The 23336-nt window shown below is 62.4% G+C and overlaps 1 protein-coding gene across 1 annotated transcript; it reads right to left on the bottom strand.

Moving 5' to 3' along the window:
* Positions 1-1012: 1012 nt before the first annotated feature.
* Positions 1013-22476, bottom strand: CROCC (ciliary rootlet coiled-coil, rootletin). The gene is made up of 34 exons (XM_039697460.1): positions 22369-22476; positions 20356-20495; positions 19013-19192; positions 18853-18936; positions 18687-18778; positions 17991-18156; positions 17333-17439; positions 17050-17256; positions 16287-16383; positions 16118-16213; positions 15637-15801; positions 15360-15538; positions 14564-14725; positions 13998-14142; positions 13334-13699; positions 12734-12927; positions 12499-12626; positions 11761-11912; positions 11144-11245; positions 10770-10904; positions 9707-9838; positions 9396-9634; positions 8690-8849; positions 8436-8603; positions 7800-8118; positions 7077-7204; positions 6889-7009; positions 4792-4970; positions 4161-4481; positions 3531-3683; positions 2917-3153; positions 2538-2654; positions 1793-1903; positions 1013-1657 (listed from the first exon to the last, which is right to left on the bottom strand). The coding sequence occupies exons 2-34, from the start codon at positions 20488-20490 to the stop codon at positions 1607-1609; spliced, it is 5328 nt and encodes a 1775-aa protein (XP_039553394.1). The 5' UTR covers positions 20491-20495; positions 22369-22476; the 3' UTR covers positions 1013-1606.
* Between the last annotated feature and the right edge of the window lie 860 nt (positions 22477-23336).

Here is a 23336-nt window from a genome sequence, read left to right as displayed (position 1 = left end):
TTTGGGCTCTCAGCTCCTTCCTTTGGGGTTATTCCCGATTTTTGGGCTCCTGGCTCCTTCCTTTGGGATTATTCCCAATTTCTGGGCTCCCAGATCCTTCCTTTGGGGTTATTCCCAATTTTTGGGCTCCCGGCTCCTCCCTTTGGGGTTATTCCCGATTTTTGGGTTCCCGGCTCCTTCCTTTGGGATTATTCCCAATTTCTGGGCTCCCAGATCCTTCCTTTGGGATTATTCCTGATTTTTGGGCTCCCACCTCCTTCCTTTGGGGTTATTCCTGATTTTTGGCTCCCGGCTCCTTCCTTTGGGGTTATTCCTGATTTCTGGGCTCCCGGCTCCTTCCTTTGGGATTATTCCCGATTTTGGGGGAGTTTCTAACCATTTGAACAATTCCCAGCGCTGCACACAGGGGGTATGATGGTTTGGGGGTTTTAGGGGCCTTTGGGGTGTAAAATGGTCAAATTTAGGGTGGTGGTTGGGGGATGTGAGGGCTCAGTTTGGGGCAGTTCCTATAGGAATATGCATGGTATGGAAATGTTTGGGGTGAGGTCTGGGTCACTTACAGAAAATAAAGGGGTTTGGGGTGAGTTTGGGGCTGGTTTTGGGGTGTTGCCCAGTTCCCCTATAGAAGGGTGGCGGGTGGGGTCTCACAGTGAATTTCTCCCCTGTAGGGCAATTTTCCCTCCCTAGGATGAATTTCCTCTCTCTAAGGTGAATTTCTTGTTTATAGGGTGAATCTCTCCTCTATAAGGTGCATTTCCCCTCTGTAGGGAGAATTTCCCCCCAGAACTTCTCTCTCATCTACAGGGTGCAGCTTTATCCTCATCATCATTTGCTGTTTACTACGATTCCTTATCCTTTACTCTTCATTATCACTAATTATTATTATTGGGCTTTAATTCTTGCTTATTTCTATTTATTCTTCATTATTCTAATTATTCATTATTATTTAGGGACCTCATTCAACCCAGCCCAAATTTGGGCATTCCCAAAATGCCACCTTCCCCCCAAAAAATCCCTCAGAACTCCCAGTTTGGATTTTCCACGTTTATTCTGGCCAGGACTGGGGTGGGGTCAGAGCCACCACTTCCCTTCCCGTGGCTTTCCCAACCTCAGGCTGCCCCGGAGCACCAGTAAAAACCCCCATTCCCAAAAATTCCATATAAAAACCCTGCTAGTTCCTAAAAAAATCCTTCAAAAACACAAATCCAGGGAGTTTTTTGTTAGAAAAAGGGGGGAAATTAGGATGGGGTGAGGGCAGGGCTTGGAAGGCTGGAGGGGAATAAATCAGTTGGGGTCAAAAAAAGGGAATACTTCCCATTTTTCCGTTAAAAACTGCAACAGAAAAATGGGTAAACCATCCATGAGGTCCCAGATTGTATCAAAAATAGACAAATTTTTTTGGCTGGTGGGAAAAGTGCAGCTTTTTCCTGGAGAAAAGGGAATGAGGAGACAAAAATCGCTGTGGGTCTGGAGCACAGGGATGAGGATGGATCCCGCTCAGCCCTGAGCGGAGCTGCTGTGGATTCTGGGATCAGGGATGGGGATGGATCCCCCCATCCCGGAGCTGTGCCGGTCCCTGCGGATGTCCCGGAATTCCCGGAATTCCCTAAGTTCCGCTGGGATGTCGCTGCAGCTCCTGCTCCTTGAGCAGCGTGATCTGCAGGAGGGAGGGAGGGGAGGCTGTGGGGCCGGGCCGTGTCCCCCGGGGCTGTCCCCGTGTCCCCCGGGCCGTGTCCCCCCGGGCTCTGTCCCCTGGGCTGTCCCCCTGTCCCCCCGGGCCGTGTCCCCTCACCTGCTCCTCCAGGCCGCCGCGGCCGAGCCGCAGCCGCTCCAGCTCCCGCTGCAGCTCCGCGGGCGCCTCGGGCAGCGGGCGGGCCCGGAGCTCCAGCGCCGACACCTGCGCCTGCGGGAGCGGTGAGCGGTGCCCGGCACCCCGCACGGGGCACGGCCTGCCGCGGGCACCCCGAGCGGGCCCGAGACAGCGCCAGAACCGGCACCAAACCGGCACCAAACCGGCACCAACAGCAGCACCAGCACCGACACCTCCCTGCCCCTGGCACGAGCCTGGCCCCATCCCAGCACCAGGCTGGTTCCCATCAGGATGAGCTCCCAAAAGGAGCAGCCCCATCCCATGGAATTGGGATCAGCCCCAGCCCCTTCCTGTGGATCAGGATTTGCCCCAGCCCATGGATCAGCACCAGCCCCATCCCAGGGATCAGCCCCAGCCCCATCCCATGGACCAGGCTCAGCCCCATCCCATGGTTCAGGATCAGCCCCAGCCCCATCCATGGATCAGGCTCAGCCCCATCCCATGGATCAGGATCAGCCCCAGCCCCATCCCATGGTTCAGGATCAGCCCCATCCCATGGTTCGGGATCAGCCCCAGCCCCATCCCATGGATCAGGATCAGCCCCATCCCATGGTTCGGGATCAGCCCCAGCCCCATCCCGTGGATCAGGATCAGCCCCATCCCATGGTTTGGGATCAGCCCCAGCCCCATCCCGTGGATCAGGCTCGGCCCCGGCGCAGGGACCCACCCGCAGCACCTGGATGCGTTTCCGAGCCTCCTCCAGCTCCCGCTCGGCCGAGCCCGGGGGTGGATCCAGCCCCGCTGGGATCCACGCGGATCCAGCCCGGCCGGGAGGGTCCCGCTCCTGCCCGGACACACAGGTAAATATTTATTAAAGTGTGTGTAACAGATAGAAAAATACAGAGATATATTAGAGTAATACATATATATACACATCTATATGGCAATAGGTCAATTATCTAATACAGTATCAGATAATTAGATATGATGATATAGGTATGAGATGATAATTAGATAATTAATTAGCCCATAAGGGTGTGGGGCTCTATGGGGGATCCACAGTCTGGGGTCAAAGGTCAGAGAATTTGGGGCACGGCCCCGCTCACCTCCTGCTGCCGGTCCTGGGAGGGCTCCGGCGACATTCCCTGTTCCGGGGTCATTCCCAGCTCCCGGAGCGTTCCCGGCTCCCGGAGCGTTCCCGGCTCCCGCAGCATTCCCGGCTCCCCGAGCATTCCCGGCTCCCGCAGCATTCCCAGCTCCCGCTGCTCCCGCAGCTGCTCCCGCAGCATTCCCTTCTCCCGCCGCGCCTCCGCCAGCGCCCGCCGCGCCTCCTCCAGCCCTTCCTGGGACACCGGGGGGACAGCCCCGTGACACCCGGGGACACCCGGGGACACCCCCGGGACAGCCCCGGAACACCCCCGGGACACCGGGGACTGGCATCGGGCTCAGGGGGACTGGGAATGGATCCGGATAAAACTGGGACAGGATTGGGGGGAGCTGGGAGGGGGTTCAGGGGGAAGAGGGAAGAGTTCCAGTGGGAATTGGGACTGGGAGTGGTTCAGGGCAAATGGGGGTACTGGGAGGGGTTCAGAGGGAACTGGGGGAAGTGGGAGGGGGTTTAGGGAGAACTTGGAGGACTGGGAAGGGATTCACAGAGAATGAGGGGACTGGGAAGGGGCTCGGGAGGAGCCGGGGGCACTGGGAGCGGTTCCGGTCCCACCTGGAGCAGCCTCCGGTCCGTCTCGCCGGCGGCCAGCGCGCTCTGGAGCTGCAGGAGCCGCTCGTGGAGCAGGGACCCGTCCGGAGCCTCCCCCTTGGAGCCGCTCCCCGGCAACACCGGGAACGGCCCCGAGCGGGACTCGGCCTGAGCCAGCTGTGCCCGGAACGGGAACGGAGAGTGGGGAACTGGGGGGGATCCAGGGGGCACTGGGGGCACTGGGAGGGGATTTAGGAGGAACTGGGGGACCTGGGAGGGGACTCAGGGGGACTGGGGGGGACGGGGTGGGTGTTCAGGAGGAACTCAGAGGAATTGGGAGGGGATTTGGGGATAACTGGGAGGACTGAGAGGGGTTTTAGGGGGACAACTGTGATGGGATCCAGGGGGGACTGTGGGAACTGGGAGTGGGTTCAGGTGGAACTGGGAAGGCATTCGGGAGGCACTGTGGAAAACACAAGGGAACTGGGAGTGGGTTCAGTGGGAGCTGTGGGAACTGGGAGTGGGTTCAGGGGGAGCTGTGGGACTGGGAAGTGCTTCAGGAGGCGCTGGGAGGGCGCTCGGGGGTGGAACCGTGGGATTGGATCCATGGAAAGCCAGTTCAGCCCCGGGGTGCGGCGGGAGCGGTGCCGGTACCTGCGTGCGGAGCTGCTCCGCTCGCTGCCGCGCCTCCCGCGCCTCCGCGTCCCGCTCGGCCACGGCCCGCCGGGCCCGGCCCAGCTCCGCCTGCAGCGCCCTTCGCTGCAGCTCCAGCCGGGCGCTGCGGCTCTCGCACAGCTCCAGCCTCTGCCGCGCCTCCTCCAGCTCGCCCAGCTTCTCCTGGAGCCGCCGCAGCGCGGGCGTGGAGCCGGGATGTGCCGGGCACGCCTGGGCTGCCCCGCGCTCCCACCCGGGCTGCCCGGCATTCCCGCCTGGATTATCCCAGATTCCCACCTGGACTGCCCGCCATTCCCACCTGGATTATGCTACAGTCCCACCTGGATTATCCTACAGTCCCACCTGGACAGCCCAGCATTCCCACGTGGATTATCCCACATTCCCACCTGGAATATCCCACGGTCCCACCTGGAATATCCCACGGTCCCACCTGGACAGCCCGGCATTCCCGCCTGGATTATCCCACAGTCCCACCTGCATTATCCCAGATTCCCACCTGGATTATCCCACATTCCCGCCTGGACGGCTCAGCACTCCCACCCCATGGGACTGCTCGATATTCCCACCTGGACTATCCCACATTTCTACCTGTGCTGCTCCCCATTCCCACCCGGACTGCCGGCATTCCTGCCTGGACTTGCCCCCAGTCTCCAACTGGACTATCCGCGCGCATCCCGCTCTCCAGGGCGCTCAGGCGCTCCCGCAGCCCGCGGCATTCCCGCTGCGAGCGCCGCAGGTTCTCGTCCTGCAGCAGCAGCGAGGCGCGGGCCCCGCTCAGCTCCCGCCGCTCTGCGGGTCCGGGGTGCAGAGGGGTTTTATTGGGGTTTGTGGGGGTGCAGGGGGGTTTTAATGGGGTTTTACTGGGGTTTGTGGGGGTTTACTGGGTTTTATGGGGATAGAAGGGGGTGTTAATGGGGTTTGTGGGGGTGCAGGAGGGTTTTACTGGGGTTGGTGGGGGTACAAATGGGTTTTACTGGGGTTTGTGGGGGTACACAGGAGTTTTACTGGGGTTGGTGAGGGTGCAGAGGGGTTTTATTGGGGGTTGTGGGGGTGCAAAGGGGTTTTAATGGGGTTCACTGGGGTTTGTGGGGGTGCAGTGGGGTTTTGTTGGGGTTGGTGGGGGTGCAGAGAGGTTTCCCTGGGGTTTTTCTGAGGTTTGTGGGGGTGCAGTGGGGTTTTACTGGGGTTTGTGGGGGTGCAGAGGAGTTTTATTGGGGTTTGTGGGGGTGCAGTGAGGTTTTATGGGCGTTTTAATGGGGTTTCTGGGGATGGAATGGGCTGGATTATCCCACAAATGGGGTTTGTGAGGCTGCAGTGGTTAGGGTTAGGGGATGGAGCAATGGGGTCACAAGGAACTCCAGGGATGCAGGGGATGGAGCAGTGGGAACACCCAGGGACATAGGATACTACAGTGGGATTTTACTGGGGTTTGTGGAGATTTATTTGGTTTATGGGAAATGCAGAGGGGTTTATCAGAGTTTATGGGGGATGTTGGGGGGTTACTAGGGCTAAGTGGGCTTTATGTGGGATGCAGAGGGGTTTTACTGGGGTTTATGTGGTTTATTGGGTTTATGGGAAATGCAGAGGGGTTTATCAGAGTTTATGGGGGATGCTAGGGAGTTATTGGGGTTAAGTGGGCTTTATGTGGGATGCAGAGGGGTTTTACTGGGGTTTATGGGGATGCAGAGGAGTTTTACCCATTTTATTGGGATTTATGGAATTTGCATGGGGGGTTCCCAGTTTTACTGGGAATTACAGGGGAAGCACGGGAGGTTCCCAATTTTACTGGGGTTTTTGGGAGATTCAGGGGGGTTCTACCCACTTTATTGGGATTTATGGCACTTGCTCAGGGCATTTCCCAGTTTTCCTGGGGTGGTTGTGGGACGCAGGGAGGTGTTATAAGTTTTATTGGGGTTTTATTGGGGTTTTATTGGAGTTTTATTGGAATTTATGGGGGACAGACTGGGAGGGGTTACTGGGTTCACTGGGGTTTAAGAGGGATGCACAGGGGTTTTACCCCTTTATTGGCATTTATGGAGACTGCACAGGGAGTTCACAAGTTTTGCTGCACTTTATGGGGAATTTTTAATGGGTTATTTTTTATTACTATTTTTTAATGTTTTGGGTATTTAATTTAATTTTACGGGGATTTCTGCAGTTTGCACGGGGTTTTTTTGAGCTGTTTTATTGGGGTTTACAGGAAACACACGGGGGATTTACCAGTTTTACTGGGATTTACGTGGGGTGCAGACAGGTTCTGCCCCACTTTATTGAGATTTATGGAGTTTGCACAGGGGGTTTTACCAGTTTTGCTGGGTTTTGTGGAGTTTACCCGTTTAACTGGCATTTACACGGGATCCACAGGGGAGTTTAGCAGTCCTAGTGGGATTTATGGGCACCCATGAGGGTTTTACCAGTTTCACTGGCATGTGTGGGAGATACAGAGAGGTTTTACCCATTTCATTTGGGTTAGAAGGATATATGGAATTTTTCACCACTTTGTACTGCTATTTAAAGGAGGTATAGAAGGGTTTTACTGGGATTTAAGAGGTTTCCCACCAGGATTTTGGAGGAAATCCCGGGGAGCACCCTCCGCTCTGGCCAGCACCGCCCCCCTCCCTGTGCCTCAGTTTCCCTCGGAGCTGCTGCTCGCTGTGGCGGCTCCAGCAGCCACCACACCACCCCGAACCCCAGACAGCCCCGTCACCTTGCTCGCTCTCGTCCAGCAGTTTCTGGAGCCGCTGCGCTCGGGCGCCGGCGCTGTCCCGCTCCGCCTCCGCCTCCGCCAGGCGCCGGCCCAGGCTGCCCAGCTGCCCCCGGAGCTCCTCCTGCGGGAACGGGGGCTGGGGAAGAGCCCTTTGGGGTCCCGGGCACGGGAGGGACAGGGGCACGCACCCGCTCCCGCTGCGCGTCCTGCAGCTCCCGCAGGAATTCCCGCAGCGCCGCCCGCAGCGCCTCGGGATCGGGATCGGGATCGGCATCTGCCAACGGGCCGGGGCTGCCCGGCCCCTCCGGAACCCCGCCTGGGGACAACAGGGGTGGCAGGGGGACACCAGCCTGAGGGAGGGGACAGAGCAGCGGGGGACACCAGGGAGGCAGGGGATGGAGTGAAGGGGACCCCGGGGTGCAGGGATGGAATAATGGGGTTTGGGAGGATCCAGGGATGAAGAGGATGGAATAACGGGGTTTGGGAGGATCCAGGGATGAAGGGGATGGAATAATGGGGTTTGGGAGGATCCAGGGATGAAGAGGATGGAATAACGGGGTTTGGGGGGATCCAGGGATGAAGGGGATGGAATAACGGGGTTTGGGGGGATCCAGGGATGAAGGATGGAATAATGGGGCATTTGGGAGACCCCTGGGTTGCAGGGGATGGAGCAATGGGAGACCCCCAGGATGCAGGAATGGAATAATGGGGCTTGGGAGGCCACAGAGATGCAGGGGGTGGAATAACAGAGTTTGGGAGGATCCAGGGGTGAAGGGGATGGCGCAATGGGGTTTGGGAGACCCACTGCTCCAAAGCACCGCTGTGCTGGAGATGCCCAGGGCTGGATCAAGGGTGACATCTCCCTTCCCCTCAGCCCCCTCCGGAGCCCCGGTGTCCCCGGGGCCGCTCACCCTTGGCCCTGGCCACGGCCACGGTGCGGCGCAGGGTGGCCTGGAGGCCGCCCAGGCGGGACTCGGTGGCCCGGCGCTGCTCCTCGCCGCGGGCCAGCTCCGCCTCCAGCCCCTGGGCCCGGCCCTGCGCCGCGCTCAGCCGCAGCCCCAGCTCGGCCACCTCGGCCCGCGCCGCCTCCACCTTGAGCTGCAGGTTCCGCGCGTCCGCCAGCAGCTTCTTCTCATTGCCCCGCGCCTCCTCCAGGCTGCGGGACAGCTCCTGCTCCCGCCGCCGGAATTCCTGCTCCGCCGCCGCCAGGCGCTGCTGCAGCTGCTGCAGCTGCGGGGACGGGAGAGAGGGAGAGGGGAAGGGTGGCTGGGAGCCATGGGGAACGGGGGACGGAGCAACGGGGTGATGGGGGACCCCAGAGAGCTGGGGGATGGAGCAGTGGGGTCACAGGGGAACTCCAGGGAGGTGAGGGATGGAGCAATGGGAACACGCAGGGACACAGGGTACCATGGTGATGGCGATGATTGGGGACAATGGGACAGGGACACCTTAAGACCCACAGGACAGCCAGCTATGGGGGCACAGGGACACTTCGGGATGAGGGACACCCACAGCGGGGTCTTGGGCACCTCTGGGGACGCCCTCACCTCCTTCCTGGCAGCCTCGGTGCCGGCCTCGCTCTCGGCCACCTTCTGCCTGAGGCCGGAGGCCTCGCGGCGGCTCCGCTGCTCCCGCTGCTCCTCCAGGGCCACCCGCGCCTGCAGCTCGCCCAGCTCCCGGCCCCGCCGGCTGTTCTCGCTGTCCAGCTCCTTCACCTGCCCGCGAGGGGAGCAGTGGTTCGGGCACACGCCGAGGGCCGGGAGGCTCCGTGCCACCCCAGTCCCGTGCCGCTGTCCCTGACCTGGCGGCGCAGCTCCTGCAGCTCCCGGCGGCTCTCCAGGCGGGCGCGCTCCAGCCCCCGCAGCGCCGCCCGCAGCTCCGACACCTCCCGCTCGGCCGCCGCCCGCGCCGCCTCCAGCAGCGCCAGCCGCTGCTCCTTGTCCTCCCCGGAGCGCTTCAGGCTGCGGGCAGCGGCGGCTGGCAGCGCCCGGGGGGGTGGCATGCCCCCGGCCCCAGCCGTGCCCATCCAGGTGTCCCCCCAGCCCCAAATTTCCATCACCTTGTCCTGAGCGTCCTCCTGACCTGGAGCACCGCCCCATCCCAACCTGAGCATCCTGTGAGCGTCCCAACACCTCCCGAACCCAGGCATCGCCCTCCAGGGTGGGGAATCACCCCTGTAACTCCCAACTCCTGCTTTCCCTCATCCCGAGCATCTCCAGACTCCTGCATCTCCCAGCTCCTGCATCCCTTAACCCCTGCACATCCCAGCCTGTGCTTCCCTCATCCTGAGCGTCTCCCAACTCCCGCATCTCCCAACTCAAGCAGCCCCTTGTTCCACCCATCACTCCGACTCCTGCACTTCCCAGCTTGGACATTCCCTTACCCCGAGCATCCCTCCAGCCCCGAGCAGCCCCCCAGCCCCAAGCAGCCCCCCAGCCCCGAGCAGCCCCTCCAAGGCACCACAGCCGCGCCCTGCACTCTCGGTGAGGCCATCCCGCGTTCCCGACCTGATGCGCTCTCCCTCGGCGCGCCGCAGGGCCGCCCGCAGCTCCTCGTTGGAGCGCTGCAGCGCCTCCTTCTCCCGGGCCGCGTCGCCCAGCGCCCGCCGCGCCTCCTGCGCCCGCCGCCGCTCGGTGTCGCGGCCCTCGCGGCTGTCCCGGGCCTCTCGCTGCGCCTCCAGCAGCTCCTGCCGCGCCGCCGCCCGCGCCTCGGCCCCCGCCCGCAGCTGCGCCCGCGCCTCCTCCGCCTGCCCGGAGCGGGATCTCCAGGGATTTGGGGATTCCAGGGGGGCTGGAAGGGGTTTTGGGGCGCGGCTCACCTCCCGCAGGGCGCTGTCCCGCTGCTTGGCCGCCGCTGCCGCTTGGTCCCGCAGTGTGCTCGCCTCCCGCTCGTGGCTCAGCGCCGCCTCCTCCGCCCGCGCCCGCAGCGAGCGCAGCTCCGCGGCCAAGGCCTGCGGGGACACGGCACCCTGAGACCCCCGTCCCTCCCTTCGGGGGTCCCGGGGGCCGGCACCACGGGCATGGGTCCCGGAGAGAGGGGGACAATGAGGATGGGCTCCCAGAGAGAGAGTAGGGACAGTGGGGTTGGGGTCCCAGAGACAGGAGAACAGTGCAGATGGGGACCCGGAGAGAGAGGGCAACGGGGAGAGGGTCCTGGAGAGAGAGTAGAGACAGTGGGGTTGGGGTCCTGGAGAGAGGTGGGGCAATGGGGATGGGGTCCCAGAGACAGGGGGACAGTGGGGATGGATCCCAGGGACGGGGGGGGAATGGGGATGGGGTCCTGGAGAGAGGTGGGGGCAATGGGGATGGGGTCCCAGAGAGAGGGGACAATGGGGATGGGGTTCTGGAAAGAGGGAGGCAATGGAATGGGTCCTGGAAAGGAGGGAGTAATGGGGATAGGGTCCTGCGGTGGAACAGTGGGGATGGGGTCCCGGAGACAGAGGGACAGTGGGGATGGGGTCCCAGAGACAGGGGGACAGTGGGGGTGGTGCAGGGATGGGGTGAGGGGGCTCAGGTACCACAGCTGAGCCCCACTCCTGCAGGAGGATGGGAGGTGAAGTTGGGGGCTGCAAGAAAAGGGGACACTGGGGGGGTCATGCAATGGTGGGGGTGAGGCTCAAGCTGGGGGAGTGCAAGGGGGGGCACCCAGGAATGGGGGGCTGCAATGGGGGGGGCTACAGGGGCTATTCAGACAGGAGGAGCTGCAGTGGGGAATGCCCAGGAATTGGGGGGTGACAAGGGGACACCCAGGCACAGGTGGCTGCAGGAGCAGGGGTCACTTTAGCAATGAGGGTTGCAAAGAGGGAAGACTCCTGGGCACAGGGGCTGGAAGTGGGGGCTCTGTGCCACCCTGGGGGGGGTCTGGGAGCCCCCCAAACCCACCTGCTCCTTCTCCTGGTGGCCTGTGACCTCTCGCCGCCGCTGCTCCAGCTCGGCCGTGGCCTCGTCCAGGCTCCGCTGGAGCCCCTCCAGGGTCCCTGCCAGGGCCACCCGCTCCTCCTCCTGCAGCGCCAGAGCCTGGGGGACAGCGGGGGTGGCACAGGGCTGGGGGACATGGAGCTGGCACAGGGCTGAGGGGACATCAGGGGTGGCACAGAGCTGGGGGATACGTGGGTGGCACAGGGCTGGGGGACAGGGAAGTGGCACAGGGACAGGGGGACAAGAGGGCTGGCACAGGGTGGGGGGACAGGCGAGTGGCACAGGGCTGAGGGGACATCAGAGGTGGCACAGGGACAAGGAGACATCAGGGCCAGCACCTGCTGCTTCTCGCTCTGGCGCTGCTGCCGCGCTGCCGCCAGCTCGGCCACCAGCTCCTCGTGCTCCTGCACCAGCCGGCCCCGCTCGGCCTCCAGCTCCTCCTGCCAGCCCCAAAATCACCAGCGGACCCCAAAAATCATCAGTGAACCCAAACAATCCTGCACCCCAAGCATCGTGCCCCAACGATCAGCGGGAATGTCAGGAATCAAGGTTGCCCCCCAAAAATCACCACTGTGCCCTCAACAATCAGCATGTGCATCAAAAATCAGCTCTGCACCCCAAACACCTACATTTCACCCCAAAAGTCACCACTGAGACCCAAAACCAAACATTTCACCCCAAAAACAACCACTGTACCCTCAACAATCAGCATGTGCATCAAAAATCAGCTCTGCACCCCAAAAATCTACATTTCACCCCAAAAATCACCACTGAACCCCAAACCCCAACATTGTTCCCCAATAACCACCACCATGCCCCAACAATCACCCTTAAAACCCCCAAATTCACCATGGCTCCCTAAAAACCTCCACCACAGCACCCCAAAATGCCGACACCACACCCCCCAGATCCCTCCTGCAGCCCCAAACCCTCGTGCCCCCCGCCCCGAGGGCACCTTCTCGCGCTGGAGGTGCTCCAGCTGCTCCCGGTGCGTGTCACGGGCGCTCTGCAGTGCCGCTGCCACCGCGGCCGCCTCGGCCACCGCCACCGCCTGGCGCCGCTCCCGCAGCTCCTGCGCCCGCTCCCGCCGCGCCACGCCCAGCTCCGCTGGGGACACGGGACAGCACCGTGGGGACAGCCACCATGGGGACAGCCTCAGTCACAGGGACACCCTCAGTGATGGGGACAGCCCAGTCATGGGGACAGCCACCATGGGGACAGTCCGGTCATGGAGACACCCCTCAGGGACAGGGACACCACTCAGTCATAGGGACACCACTCAGTCATGGGGACACCCCCAGTCATGGGGACGTCCCAGAGCTAATGGGGACCCACCAGTCAGTGGGGACAACCCCAGCCAGTGGGAACAACACCCCCAGGCATGGGGACAACCTCAGTCATGAGGACACCTCCCCATGAGGGGGAACACCCCCAAGTCATGGAGACACCCCCTGGCAATGGGGAAGAGGGGATGGAGCTGAGGATGAGGATGGAAATGGATGGTAAAGATGGGGATGGACGAGGATGAAGATGTATATAACAGATACCATGGATGGGTATGGATCGTGAAGATGAGGAGAGATGGGGATGAAGATGGAGATGAGGATGGGGATGGGGATGAGGATGGGGATGGATAGGTGGGAGCTGGCCATGGCCAGGCTGATGGGACATGCGGGTGGCCAGGACCCCTCACCCTCCAGCGCCTCCTTGGCCTGGGTCAGTGTCCGGCCCTGGGCCTCCAGCTGCTGATTGCGGGCCTGGAGCTGGGCCAGCTCCTGCTGCAGCTGGAACACGGTGCTCTCCAGCCCCTCCTTCTCCGACCTGCGGGACACAGGGCTGGGCATGGGGCTGGGGACGGGGCTGGACCCGCCCCGGCACCCCCTGAGCCCGGCGCCCCCCGACCCGGCACCCCCTGAGCCCGGCCCCACCTGAGCCCGGCGGCCTCGCGGTCGCGGTGCCGCTCCTGGCGCTGGGCAGCCGCCAGCTGCACGGCCAGCCCGGCCCCGTCCTGGGCCAGCGCCGCCTGGGTCCGGCCCAGCCGCTCCTGCTCCGCCCGGAGCCGCTCCTGCTCCGCCCGCGCCCGCGCCAGCGCCTCGCCCGCCGCGCTCTGCTCCTGCACCGCCTGCGGCACGCCGGAGACACCAGCGACAGCCCGGGGACCACCAGTTACCACATGAGCCCTCCCAGTCACCCTTGGCACCCTCCCCACCCCTCCCAGTTACCCCAGACTCTCTCCCCACCTCCCCCAGTTGTCCCTGGCACTCTCCCATTTACCCCTGACACCCTCCCAGTGGCCCCATGCCCCCTCCCCACCTGTCTCAGGTACACCTGACACCCTCCCCACTGCTCCCAGTTGTCCCTGGTACTCTCCCAGTTACCCCTGGCACCCTCCCCACTGCTCCCAGTTGTCCCTGGCACCCTCCCAGTTACCCCTGGCACCCTCCCCACTGCTCCCAGTTGTCCCTGGTACCCTCCCAGTTACCCCTGGCACCCTCCCCACCGCTCCCGGTTGCCCCCGCGGTGCCCACCTGGCCCAGGCTGTGGCGCAGCCGCTCGTGGAGCCCGCGCAGCTCCCGCAGCTCCTCCCGCAACCCCCGCCCGTCGTCCCGGGGGTCCCCCCGCGGCCGCTCCAGCTCCCGCCGCTCGCCGCCGGGGCGGGGGCCGCTCTCCAGCCGCGCCCGCAGCAGCGCCAGCTCCCGGCACAGCTCCCGGCTGCGCAGCCGGCCCCGCTCCCGCTCCTGCTCCAGCCGCTCCAGCCGCCGGCCCAGCTCCGCCTTGTCCCGGGCCAGCCCGGCCGCCAGCTCGCTGGTCTTGGCCAGCGCGTCCCGCAGCCGCGACTCCTCCGCCTCCGCCGCCCGCCGGGCCTCCGCCAGCTCCCCGCAGCTGCCCTGAGCCTGCGAGCGGGCACGGCTGGCACCGGGGGCACGGCGGGACGGGGTGATGGGGACAGGGGCAGTGCCTGGGGCAGGGGGACACGGGGGCACCTGGGGTTCGGGGAGCACCTGGGGCATGGGGGACACCTATGGGGCCATGGGGGACACCTATGGGGCCATGGGGGCAGCTGGGGCACGGGGATGCACCCACAGCAGGACTGGCACTCCCAGGGATACACCCACGGGGATTCACCTGTACCCATGGGGATGCACCTGTATCCGTGCCCAGCCCCGCTGTGGGGCAGGTCCGGGTGCCCACCTTGCCCAGGGCCTCTGCCAGCGCCTCCTGCTCGCCCCGGGCCAGCTCCGCCTCCAGCAGCGCCCGGCTCAGCTCCTCCCGCGCCTCCAGCAGCTCCCGCTGCGCCCGCACCCGCTGCGCCTCCAGCTCCTGCACCTGCTGCTGGCTGCGTGGGGACAGCACAGCCCACCTGTGCCCACCTGTGCCCGCCTGTGTCCCCTGTGCACCCGCCTGTGCCCCTGTGCACCCATCTGTGCCACCCTGAACCCTCCTGTACCCCCCCACACCCACCCGTGCCCCCTGTACACCCCTCTGTGCCCACCTGTCCCCACCTGCATCCACCATAGGTAGGTCCTGGGGGTGCTGTGCCCTCCAGCACCTCTCTATGTGCACCTGTATGCACCTGAACCCACGTGCACCCACCTACAACCACCTGTGCTCATCTGAACCCTCTTGTACCCCCCGCACACCCTGTACCCACCCTGACCCCACACACACCTGGGTCCCCACCGTGCCCACCTGGGTCCCCACCTGAACCCTCCTGTGCCCACCTGTGACCCCCACACCCACCCGTGCCCCGTGCCCACCTGTGCTCCAGCTGCTCGAGGGCAGCCTGGGCGTCGCGGGCAGCCTGGTCCCGGGAGTCCTGCAGCCCCTCGCTGCGGCGCCGCAGCTGCTCCCGCTCCTGCTGCAGGGCCCCCGCTCGCTGCTGCTCCTCTGCCAGCGCCGCCTCTGCGCGGCACAGCTCCCTACGGACACACGGACATGGACACACGGACACGGGCACATGGACACACGGACATGGACACACAGACACGGGCACATGGACACACGGACAGGGGCACACAAACACAGGGGCACATGGACACACGGACATGGACACACGGACATGGACACACGGACACACGGACATGGACACACAGACATGGACACACGGACATGGACACAGAGACACATGGACACACGGACACGGGCACACAGAGACATGGACACAGAGACACATGGACACACGGACACGGGCACATGGACACACGGACACGGGCACATGGACACACGGACATGGACACACGGACACACGGACATGGACACACAGACATGGACACAGAGACATGGACACAGAGACACATGGACACACGGACACGGGCACACAGACACATGGGCACACGGGCACAGGAACATGGACACACGGGCACACAGACACACGGGCACATGGACACACAGACACACAGGCACAGGCATGGGCACATGGACACACAGACACATGGGCACATGGACACAGACACAGCCATAGGTGCATGGACACACAGACAGATGCACAGGGACAGACAGATGGACATTCAGGGACAGACACACGGACACACAGGACAGACAGAGGGGCGGTACCTGCGCAGCCCCTCGACCTGGGCCCGCAGCTGAAGCCCCTCCCGCTGGGCCTCCTCCTGCGCCCGCCGGCAGCTCCCGGCCTCGGCTCCCAGCTGCTCCAGCCGCTGCTCCAGCATTCCCAGCTCCCGCCGCAGGCTCCCGGCCGCCTCCCGGCCCGCCTCCACCTGGCTCCGGGCCTCCTGGGGGCCAGCCTTCATCAGATCCCATCCCCCATCCCATCCCATTATCCCATCCCATTATCCCATCCCACTCCATCCTCCTCCTCCTCCCAGCTCACCTGCAGCTGGAGCTGGCGCCGGCTCAGGGCTGCGTGGACGGCAGCGGCAGCGGCGCTGGCAGAGAGGCTGCGGAGAGGGGACACGGCGGGACACGGAGGGGACACGGGGGGACACGGAGGGGACACTGCAGGTGTGGGGAGCTCGGGGTCATCTGCCAGAACCGCCTGTTCCCAGGAAAATCCACGGGAAAGTGAGGCAAGGAAGGGAATTAAGTCAATGAAGAGGGGAACCAAGGTGAGAAAGGGGAGATGGAGTCCAGTGAAGGGGAAAATAAGGTGGGAAATGGGAAATCAAGTCAATGGGGAAACTGAGGCAGGGAGGGGAAAACTGAATCAGAGAGAGGGGAAACTGAATAAGGAAATGCAAAAATGAATCAAGGAAGGGGACACTGAGGCAGGGAGGGGACACTGAGGCAGGGAAGGGACACTGAGGCAGGGAGAGGCCCCCCTGGCTGTGGGTGGCCCCAGGGTGTCCCAGCACCTGGGTGACCTCGTGCAGCGTCCGGCGCAGCAGCTCCAGCTCGGAGCGCAGAGCCTGCACCTGCTCCGGCGTCGGCTCCCGGGCGCGCGCGGCCTCCTGTGAGCCCCGGGATGGGATCAGGCCAGGAATGACAGACCTGCATCCCCAAACCCCCACACCCTGCACCCACCAGCTCCCGCAGCTGCAGGGTCAGCGCTTCCACCGCCCGCTCCTTCTCCTCATCCTCGCTCCGGCGCCGCTCCAGGGCCGCCGTCAGCTCCGCCAGCCTGGCCAGGACACAGCCAGCATCCAGCACCCAACATCCAACATCCAGCACCCAGCATCCAACATCCAGCACCCAGCATCCAACACCCAGCATCCAACATCCAGCACCCAACATCCAGCACCCAGCATCCAACATCCAGCACCCAGCATCCAACACCCAATATCCTACATCCAACACCCAGCATCCAACATCCAGCACCCAGCATCCAACATCCAACATCCAGCATCCAACATCCAGCATCCAACATCCAGCACCCAACATCCAGCATCCAACATCCAACATCCAACATCCAATATCCCTTTCCTCACACCCCTTCCCACCTATGCCACAGCCCCAAAACCTTCCCCATGAAACATCCCCCATGGCCCCATTGGGGTGCATCCTCCCCATCCTGGTGCTCCTGCATCCCATCCCTCTGACCCATATTCCCTTCCCGTCCTGCGCCACATCCCCAAAGTCTTCCCTGTGGAACACCCTCCTGGTGCCCCTGCATCCCTCCTGGTGCCCCTGCATCCCTCCTGGTGCCCCTGCATCCCTCCTGGTGCTCCTGCATCCCCTGGTGCCCCTGCATCCCATCCCTCAGACTCACTCCCTCCCCATCCTGTGCCACATCTCCTGCACCTCCATTCCTCCCCTCACCCACCGGGTCCCCCCAGCCTGCCCGTACCTCGCTGCCAGGGTGGCTTTCTCCCGCTCCGCATCCCGTGCCCGCGCCGCCAGCTGCTCCTGCAGCTGCTCCAGGCGCAGCTCCTGCCGCTCGCGGGCCGCGCCCGCCTGGCTCTCGGCCAGCCGCAGGTTGGCAGCCAGGTGCAGGCAGGCGGCGTGGGCGGCGCGGCCCGTCCGCGACACCTCGTGGCCCAGCTCCGACAGGTCCCTGCGCGGGAGGGAGGCGCAGGGTGGGATCCCCAGGGATCCCCGCAGGGAGGGATCCCGCCCCGGGTGCCGCTGACCTCTCAGTGGTGGCCTTCATGTCCCCGAAGTGGCGCCTGAAGGTCACCAGCTGCCGCCAGAGGGTCAGGAGCCGGCTGTGCTCGTTGCTGAAGTAGGTGTTGAAGGACTGGGGTGGGATGGAGCAGGGTCAGGGATCCACCATGGTTCCCAAATTCCCAAATATCCCTCCTGGCCACACCCATCACCCCCACGGTCCTCTACAGCCCCACCATAATTACTGTGGGCACAGAGAAGGGTGGGGGGGTGACATGTCCCTGCCTCACATCCCCTTCCCATCACATCCCCAAACCCCCAAATTCTTCTCCATGCAACAGCCCCCATGGCCCCACACCCCTCCCACGGGTCCTGTGTAATTGGCCCTGACACATCCCTGCATCCCCCTGCCTCATCTCCCTTTCCCATCCATGTCACACCCCCAAATCCTTCCCCACAGAACATCCCCCTGGCCCTGCATCCCTCCTCAGTGACCCCACATTCCACAGCCCTGTCTTGCATCCTCTTCCCATCACATCCCCCCCATATTCCCCAAACTCTGCTCCTTGCAGCATCCCCCACCACCCCACACCCCTCTCCATGATCCCACATCCCCTCAGCCCCCTGCCTCACACCCTGCTGCTGCTCCCTGGTGTCCCATGTCCCCGCCCGGGTGTCGCCCACCTCCTCCTCCCGCCTCCACTCCGCCTCCCGCTGCTCCAGCTCATCCCGGGCCCGTGCCCAGTCCGCCGTGAGCTTCCGGATGTCCTCGCTCAGCGCCGCGTTGGCCACGTTGGCCTGTTCCAGCTGCTCCCGCAGCATCGAGTTCACCTGCACCAGGCTGCTGCTCCTGGCATCAGGGATCACCGAGGTCAGAATCCCACGGGAATCCTCACATTCCCCTCGGGATCCCACCCACCTCTGCTGCTTTTAGGATTGAGGATCACCGAGCTCAGCATCCCCCGGGAATCCTCACATTCCCCCCGGGTCCTGCCCACCTCTGCTGCTTTTGGGATTGGGGATCACTAGGGTCAGCATCCCCTGGGAATCCTCACATTCCCACCCACCTCTGCTGCTCCTGGGATTGGGGATCACCGAGGTCAGCATCCCCTGGGAATTCTCACACCCCCACCCCCCCCCGGGTCCTGCCCACCTCTGCTGCTTTTGGGATTGGGGATCACTAGGGTCAGCATCCCCTGGGAATCCTGACATTCCCACCCACCAATGCTGCTCCTGGGATTGGGGATCACTGAGGTCAGAATCCCCTGGGAATCCTCACATCCCCCAGGATCCCATCCACCTCTGCTGCTCCTGGGATCCCGGGGATCACTGAGGTCAGCATCCCCCAGGAATCCCCACATCCCCCCAGGTCCTGCCCACCTCTGCTGCTCCTCCTCCAGCCGGATCAGGGCGTTCTCCAGCTCGTTGCTGCTCTCCTCGTCAGGCTGGGAGCCGCTGGCATCCAGCTGGATCTGTGGGAATATCCCCTGGTGGCCATCACCCCAATTTGGGATTTGGGGCAGGGGACCCCCAAAGCCTTCCTCACTGTCAGCCTCTCCTGCTCCAGCTCCGTCGCCTTCTCCAGCAGCTGCTGCTCCACTTCCCCGCATTTCTTCTTGTACTGCAACACCTGGGGGAGAGACAGGAGGTGACACCGATGGTGGGGTGCCCCCAGATTATCCCAGTGTCCCCCAGGAAGGATGTACCTTGGCTTGGAGCTTCTGCACCAGCTGGGCCTGGCGCTGCTGGCCCTCCTGGTAGGCCTGGAGCTTCCTCTTGTAGGCAGCCTGCTCCTCCTCCAGCAGCCTCCGGAGCTCGATGTTGTGCTGGGCCAGGCTCCGGCTCTCGGCTGCTTCCTCCGGCTCCAGCCGCAGGCTCTGCTCCAGCTGGGACCAGGGGAGCCCGGGCTGGCACCTCCACACCCCTGGGCATCCCCCGGCCCAGCCTGGCACCCCTGGGCATCCCCCGGCCCAGCCTGGCACCCCTGGGCATCCCCCAGCCCAGCCTGGCACCCCCATACCCCTGGGCATCCCCCAGCCCAGCCTGGCACCCCCACACCCCTGGGCAGCCCCCAGCCCAGCCTGGCACCCCCACACCCCTGGGCAGCCCCCAGCCTCGCTTCCAGGGGTTCCATGGTAAATCCCAGCCAGCCAAAGGCCCCAGTTCCCACATTCTCCCATTTCTCCATGCACAGGGAGGGGGTGAATGGGGAACTTCTGGGGTGGTTTTAAGGATAACCCAACCTCCAGTCTGTGGGGTCAGCAAAGCCCCTTCCCAGTTTGCAGGGAGTGGCTGATGGATAAAGGATCCTTGGGTACAGGAGTGGAAACTTGCCTGGGGATATTTTCCTGATATTTGCTTTTATTTTTAATATTGAGGCACAACCAAGGGATTCCTCCAGTACCCCACCAGTTTGGGGCACACTCAGCACTGGGAGGGCCACAGCCCTTTGGAATTCCCGGTTGCCAGGGAAAAGTGTTGGAAAACTGAAAGATTCCCACAGGGAGGGGGTGGGTTCCTTCCCAAAATCCAGCAGGACAAATAAAACAGGGATGGACAAGCCTTGGCAAGCCAGGACTGGCCTGGACAATTCCCACCACGGGGACACTGCAGCTCCCCCGCCCCACACAGGGAATGCCAGGGCTGGAGCTGGCACCGCCTGGAGTTTGGGGCTGAAAAGGGGATTTGGGGGGCTGCCTGAGGGCATTGTACCTGATGAACAGCTCTGGATTTTGGGGTTAAAAAGGGGGATTTGGGAGGCTGGCTGAGGGCATTGTACCTGATGGCCAACTGTCAATTTTGGGATTAAAAAGGGGGATTTGGGGGGCTGGCTGAGGGCATTGTACTTGATGGCCAGCTGTGGATTTTGGGGCTAAAAAGGGGGATTTGGGGGGCTCACCCGCTCGCTGAGGGCGTTGTACTTGATGGCCAGCTGTGGATTTTGGGGCTAAAAAGGGGGATTTGGGGGGCTCACCCGCTCGCTGAGGGCGTTGTACTTGATGGCCAGCTGTGGATTTTGGGGCTAAAAAGGGGGATTTGGGGGGCTCACCCGCTCGCTGAGGGCGTTGTACTTGATGGCCAGCTCATCGCGCTCGGCCCGGCTCTGGGCCAGCAGGTCCTCGACGCGGGACAGCTCCTGCTGCAGGATCCTGTTCTCCTCCTGCAGGGACAGCAGCGAGGCCATGGCTCCTGCACGAGGGATGGAGAGAGGCAGGATGGGATCCGGGATCTGGGATGGGATCTGTGATCCAGGGTGGGATCCGGGATGGGATTTGGGATGGGATCCAGCCCAGGACACAGCCAGGGCATCCTTTGCCACCACGAACTGCTCTGCTCCCCTTGGGGAGGGGCTGAGCCCTCCCTGGGTGCAGCATTTGGATAAAGGATCCTCAGGGACAGGAACAACAACCTGCATTGGGATCTTTCCCTGATATTTGCTTTGATTTTAATAACGAGGCACAAACAGGGGGATTTCTACCAAAATCCACCACCCCTCAACGTGTCTCCTCCAGCCCATGGGGAGCATTCTGTCCCCTGGCCTGGCTGGAAATGCCACCTCCCACACTCGGACATTCCAAGGAATGCTCTTTGTGAGGGAAGAGCTGCTGGAAATGCGCAGTTGTGGTCAAATACCCACGGGAAATTTGCAGTTGTGACTGCAAGGACGTTCAGATCCACGTTCACAATCACAAAATCAGCCAGGGATTTGCAGCTGCAACCACAAAATGGCCAAAATCTGGAGTTTGGGATCACAAAGTGCTGCAGATCAACAGTTGTGATTCAAACCCACTTCATTTTGCAGCTGCAACAAAAAACCTCTGTAAATGTGTGTTTGGGACCATAAAATCATGGCAGGTTTACAGCTGCAAGAGCAAAACTGCTGCAGATTTGCAGCTATGATCCCCAAACTGCTGCAAATCTGTGTTTGTGATCACAAACCCCCTGCAGATTTACAGCTGCAGTCATAAAACTGCCACAAATTTGCATTTGGATCCCAAAACTGCTGTAAATTCATGACTGTGATCCCAAAACTGCTGCAGGCTTCCAGTTACAATCCCAAAACATGCTGCAGATTTCCAGTCACAACCACAAAATCACTAAAAATTCATGTTTGTGATCCCAAACCTGCTGCAGATTTCCAGTCACAATCCCCAAACTGTTGCAAATTCATAGTTGATCCCAAACACCCTGTAAACTCATGTCTGTGATCCCAAAACTGCTATAAATTCATGTCTGTGTTTTCCAAAACTGCTGCAAATTCATGTTTATGATCCCAAACCCGTTGTAAATTAATGCTTTACTCCAGAACTGCTGCAGATTTCCAGTTACAATCACAAAAAAATATTGCAGATTTGTAACTGCAATCACAAAACTGACACAAAATTTGATTTCTAATGCCAAAACCTCTGCAAATTCATGTTTGTGATCCCAAAACCACTGCAGATTGACAGTTGCAATCATAAAACTGGCACAAACTTGCATCTGTGATCCCAAAACTGCTGTGAATTCCTATTTGTGATCCCATAACTGCTGCAGATTCCCAGTTACAACAACAAAACTGCTGCAGATTTACAGCTGCAACCACAAAATCATTAAAAATTTCTGCTTGTGATCCCAAACTCTTCTGCAGCTTCACAGCTGTGATCCCCAAACCGCTGAAAATTGCATTTGCGATCCCCAAACCACCTTAAATTCTCGTTTAAGATCCCAAACCGCGGCACTTTTCCATTTGCGGCCACAGACCCGCCCCTGATTCTCCGCCGGGATCACGGGGCCGCCCCGATCCGCGATTTCCCCACCACAAACCCCCTTTGCCCTCCCAAACCCGCTGCCCAAGTGCCATTCCCGATCCCATTCCCGACCCCGATCCATTCCCCACCTCAATCCCGATCCCATTCTCGACCCCAATTCCATTCCCGACCCCGATCCTATTCCCGATCCCATTCCCACTCCCGATCCCATTCCCGGTGCCGGTCCCATCCCCATTCCCGATCCCATTCCCGGTCCCGGTCCCATTCCCGGTCCCACGCTCCCCCGGCCGGGGGGGACGCGCTGTCCCCACCTCAGCCCCGGGAGCATCTCCCGAGCCCCGGGCCCCCCCTTGCCGCGGCCTCCTGGTCCCCCGGCCCCTTTTCCCGGGATTTGGGGCGGTTCGGGAAGCGGATGCGGGGTCGGGATTAGCCCGAAATCCGCGTCCCCTCCCCGCGTGACGGCGGGAGCGGGGACCCTCCTCTTCCTGGAGGTCCCGACAGCAGCACGGCCCCATCCTCCCCCGGCAGCCCCTCGGCATTCCCGGGCTCCGCCGACAAACCCACCCCGAGGCCCGGAGCAGAAGGAGGAAAAGGGAAGCAGAGCCAGTGGCAGCCCCGGGCCGGCCGTGCCCGCGGGCGTGGGGCGGTCCTTACCCGGGACGGAGCGCTCCCGGAGGGCCCCGAGCCCCGCGCTCCGTAAGCTCCTTAACCCCGAGCTGGCTCCGGCAGGAAAAGCTCCGGGGTGGAGCGAGCCGGGGTTGCCAAGGGGTGAAGCGGCTTTAACACCCCCGGGATGCGGGGATGGCGCCGGGACCCCGGATCATCCCCCCTGCCGGAGCTTTAATTATCCCCGGCGTAATTAAAGACTTGCTGCCCCCACCCTGGTGAAGTGGGCATAAAGCCCCAAGCCGGGCCCCAAATCCGCCAGGACGGGGGCTGGAGGCGTCCCCGCCCCTGAAACAAGGGATGGATCCGGTGCCGAGCCACGCTCCGGGCAGGAGGGGCTCGCCCGGCCGCCCTCCCCTCGCCCCCCGGCAGGGAAAGTGCCCTTTCTGCCCCGGAGATTACCCGGGCCGGGGAGCAGGCAGACGGGATTGAGGATTTACGGAGTCTTGGATGCCTCCAGCCAGCCGGGAGCTGCCTCCAATTCCACCCCCCACCAAGCACTTGTGTCCCAAAACCCCTCCTTTTCCCCTCATTTCCTCTCTTACCTTCCCCTCCCGGTGTCCTTCCCAACAGAAACCACTGCTAAGCAACAGGTTCTGTTGTGCTCCGTGTC

This window comes from Passer montanus, unplaced genomic scaffold, assembly GCF_014805655.1.
Source record: "Passer montanus isolate IOZ18808 unplaced genomic scaffold, ASM1480565v1 scaffold118, whole genome shotgun sequence".
In the NCBI taxonomy this organism is placed as follows: domain Eukaryota; kingdom Metazoa; phylum Chordata; class Aves; order Passeriformes; family Passeridae; genus Passer; species Passer montanus.
This window is presented reverse-complemented; position numbering and strand designations above follow the sequence as displayed.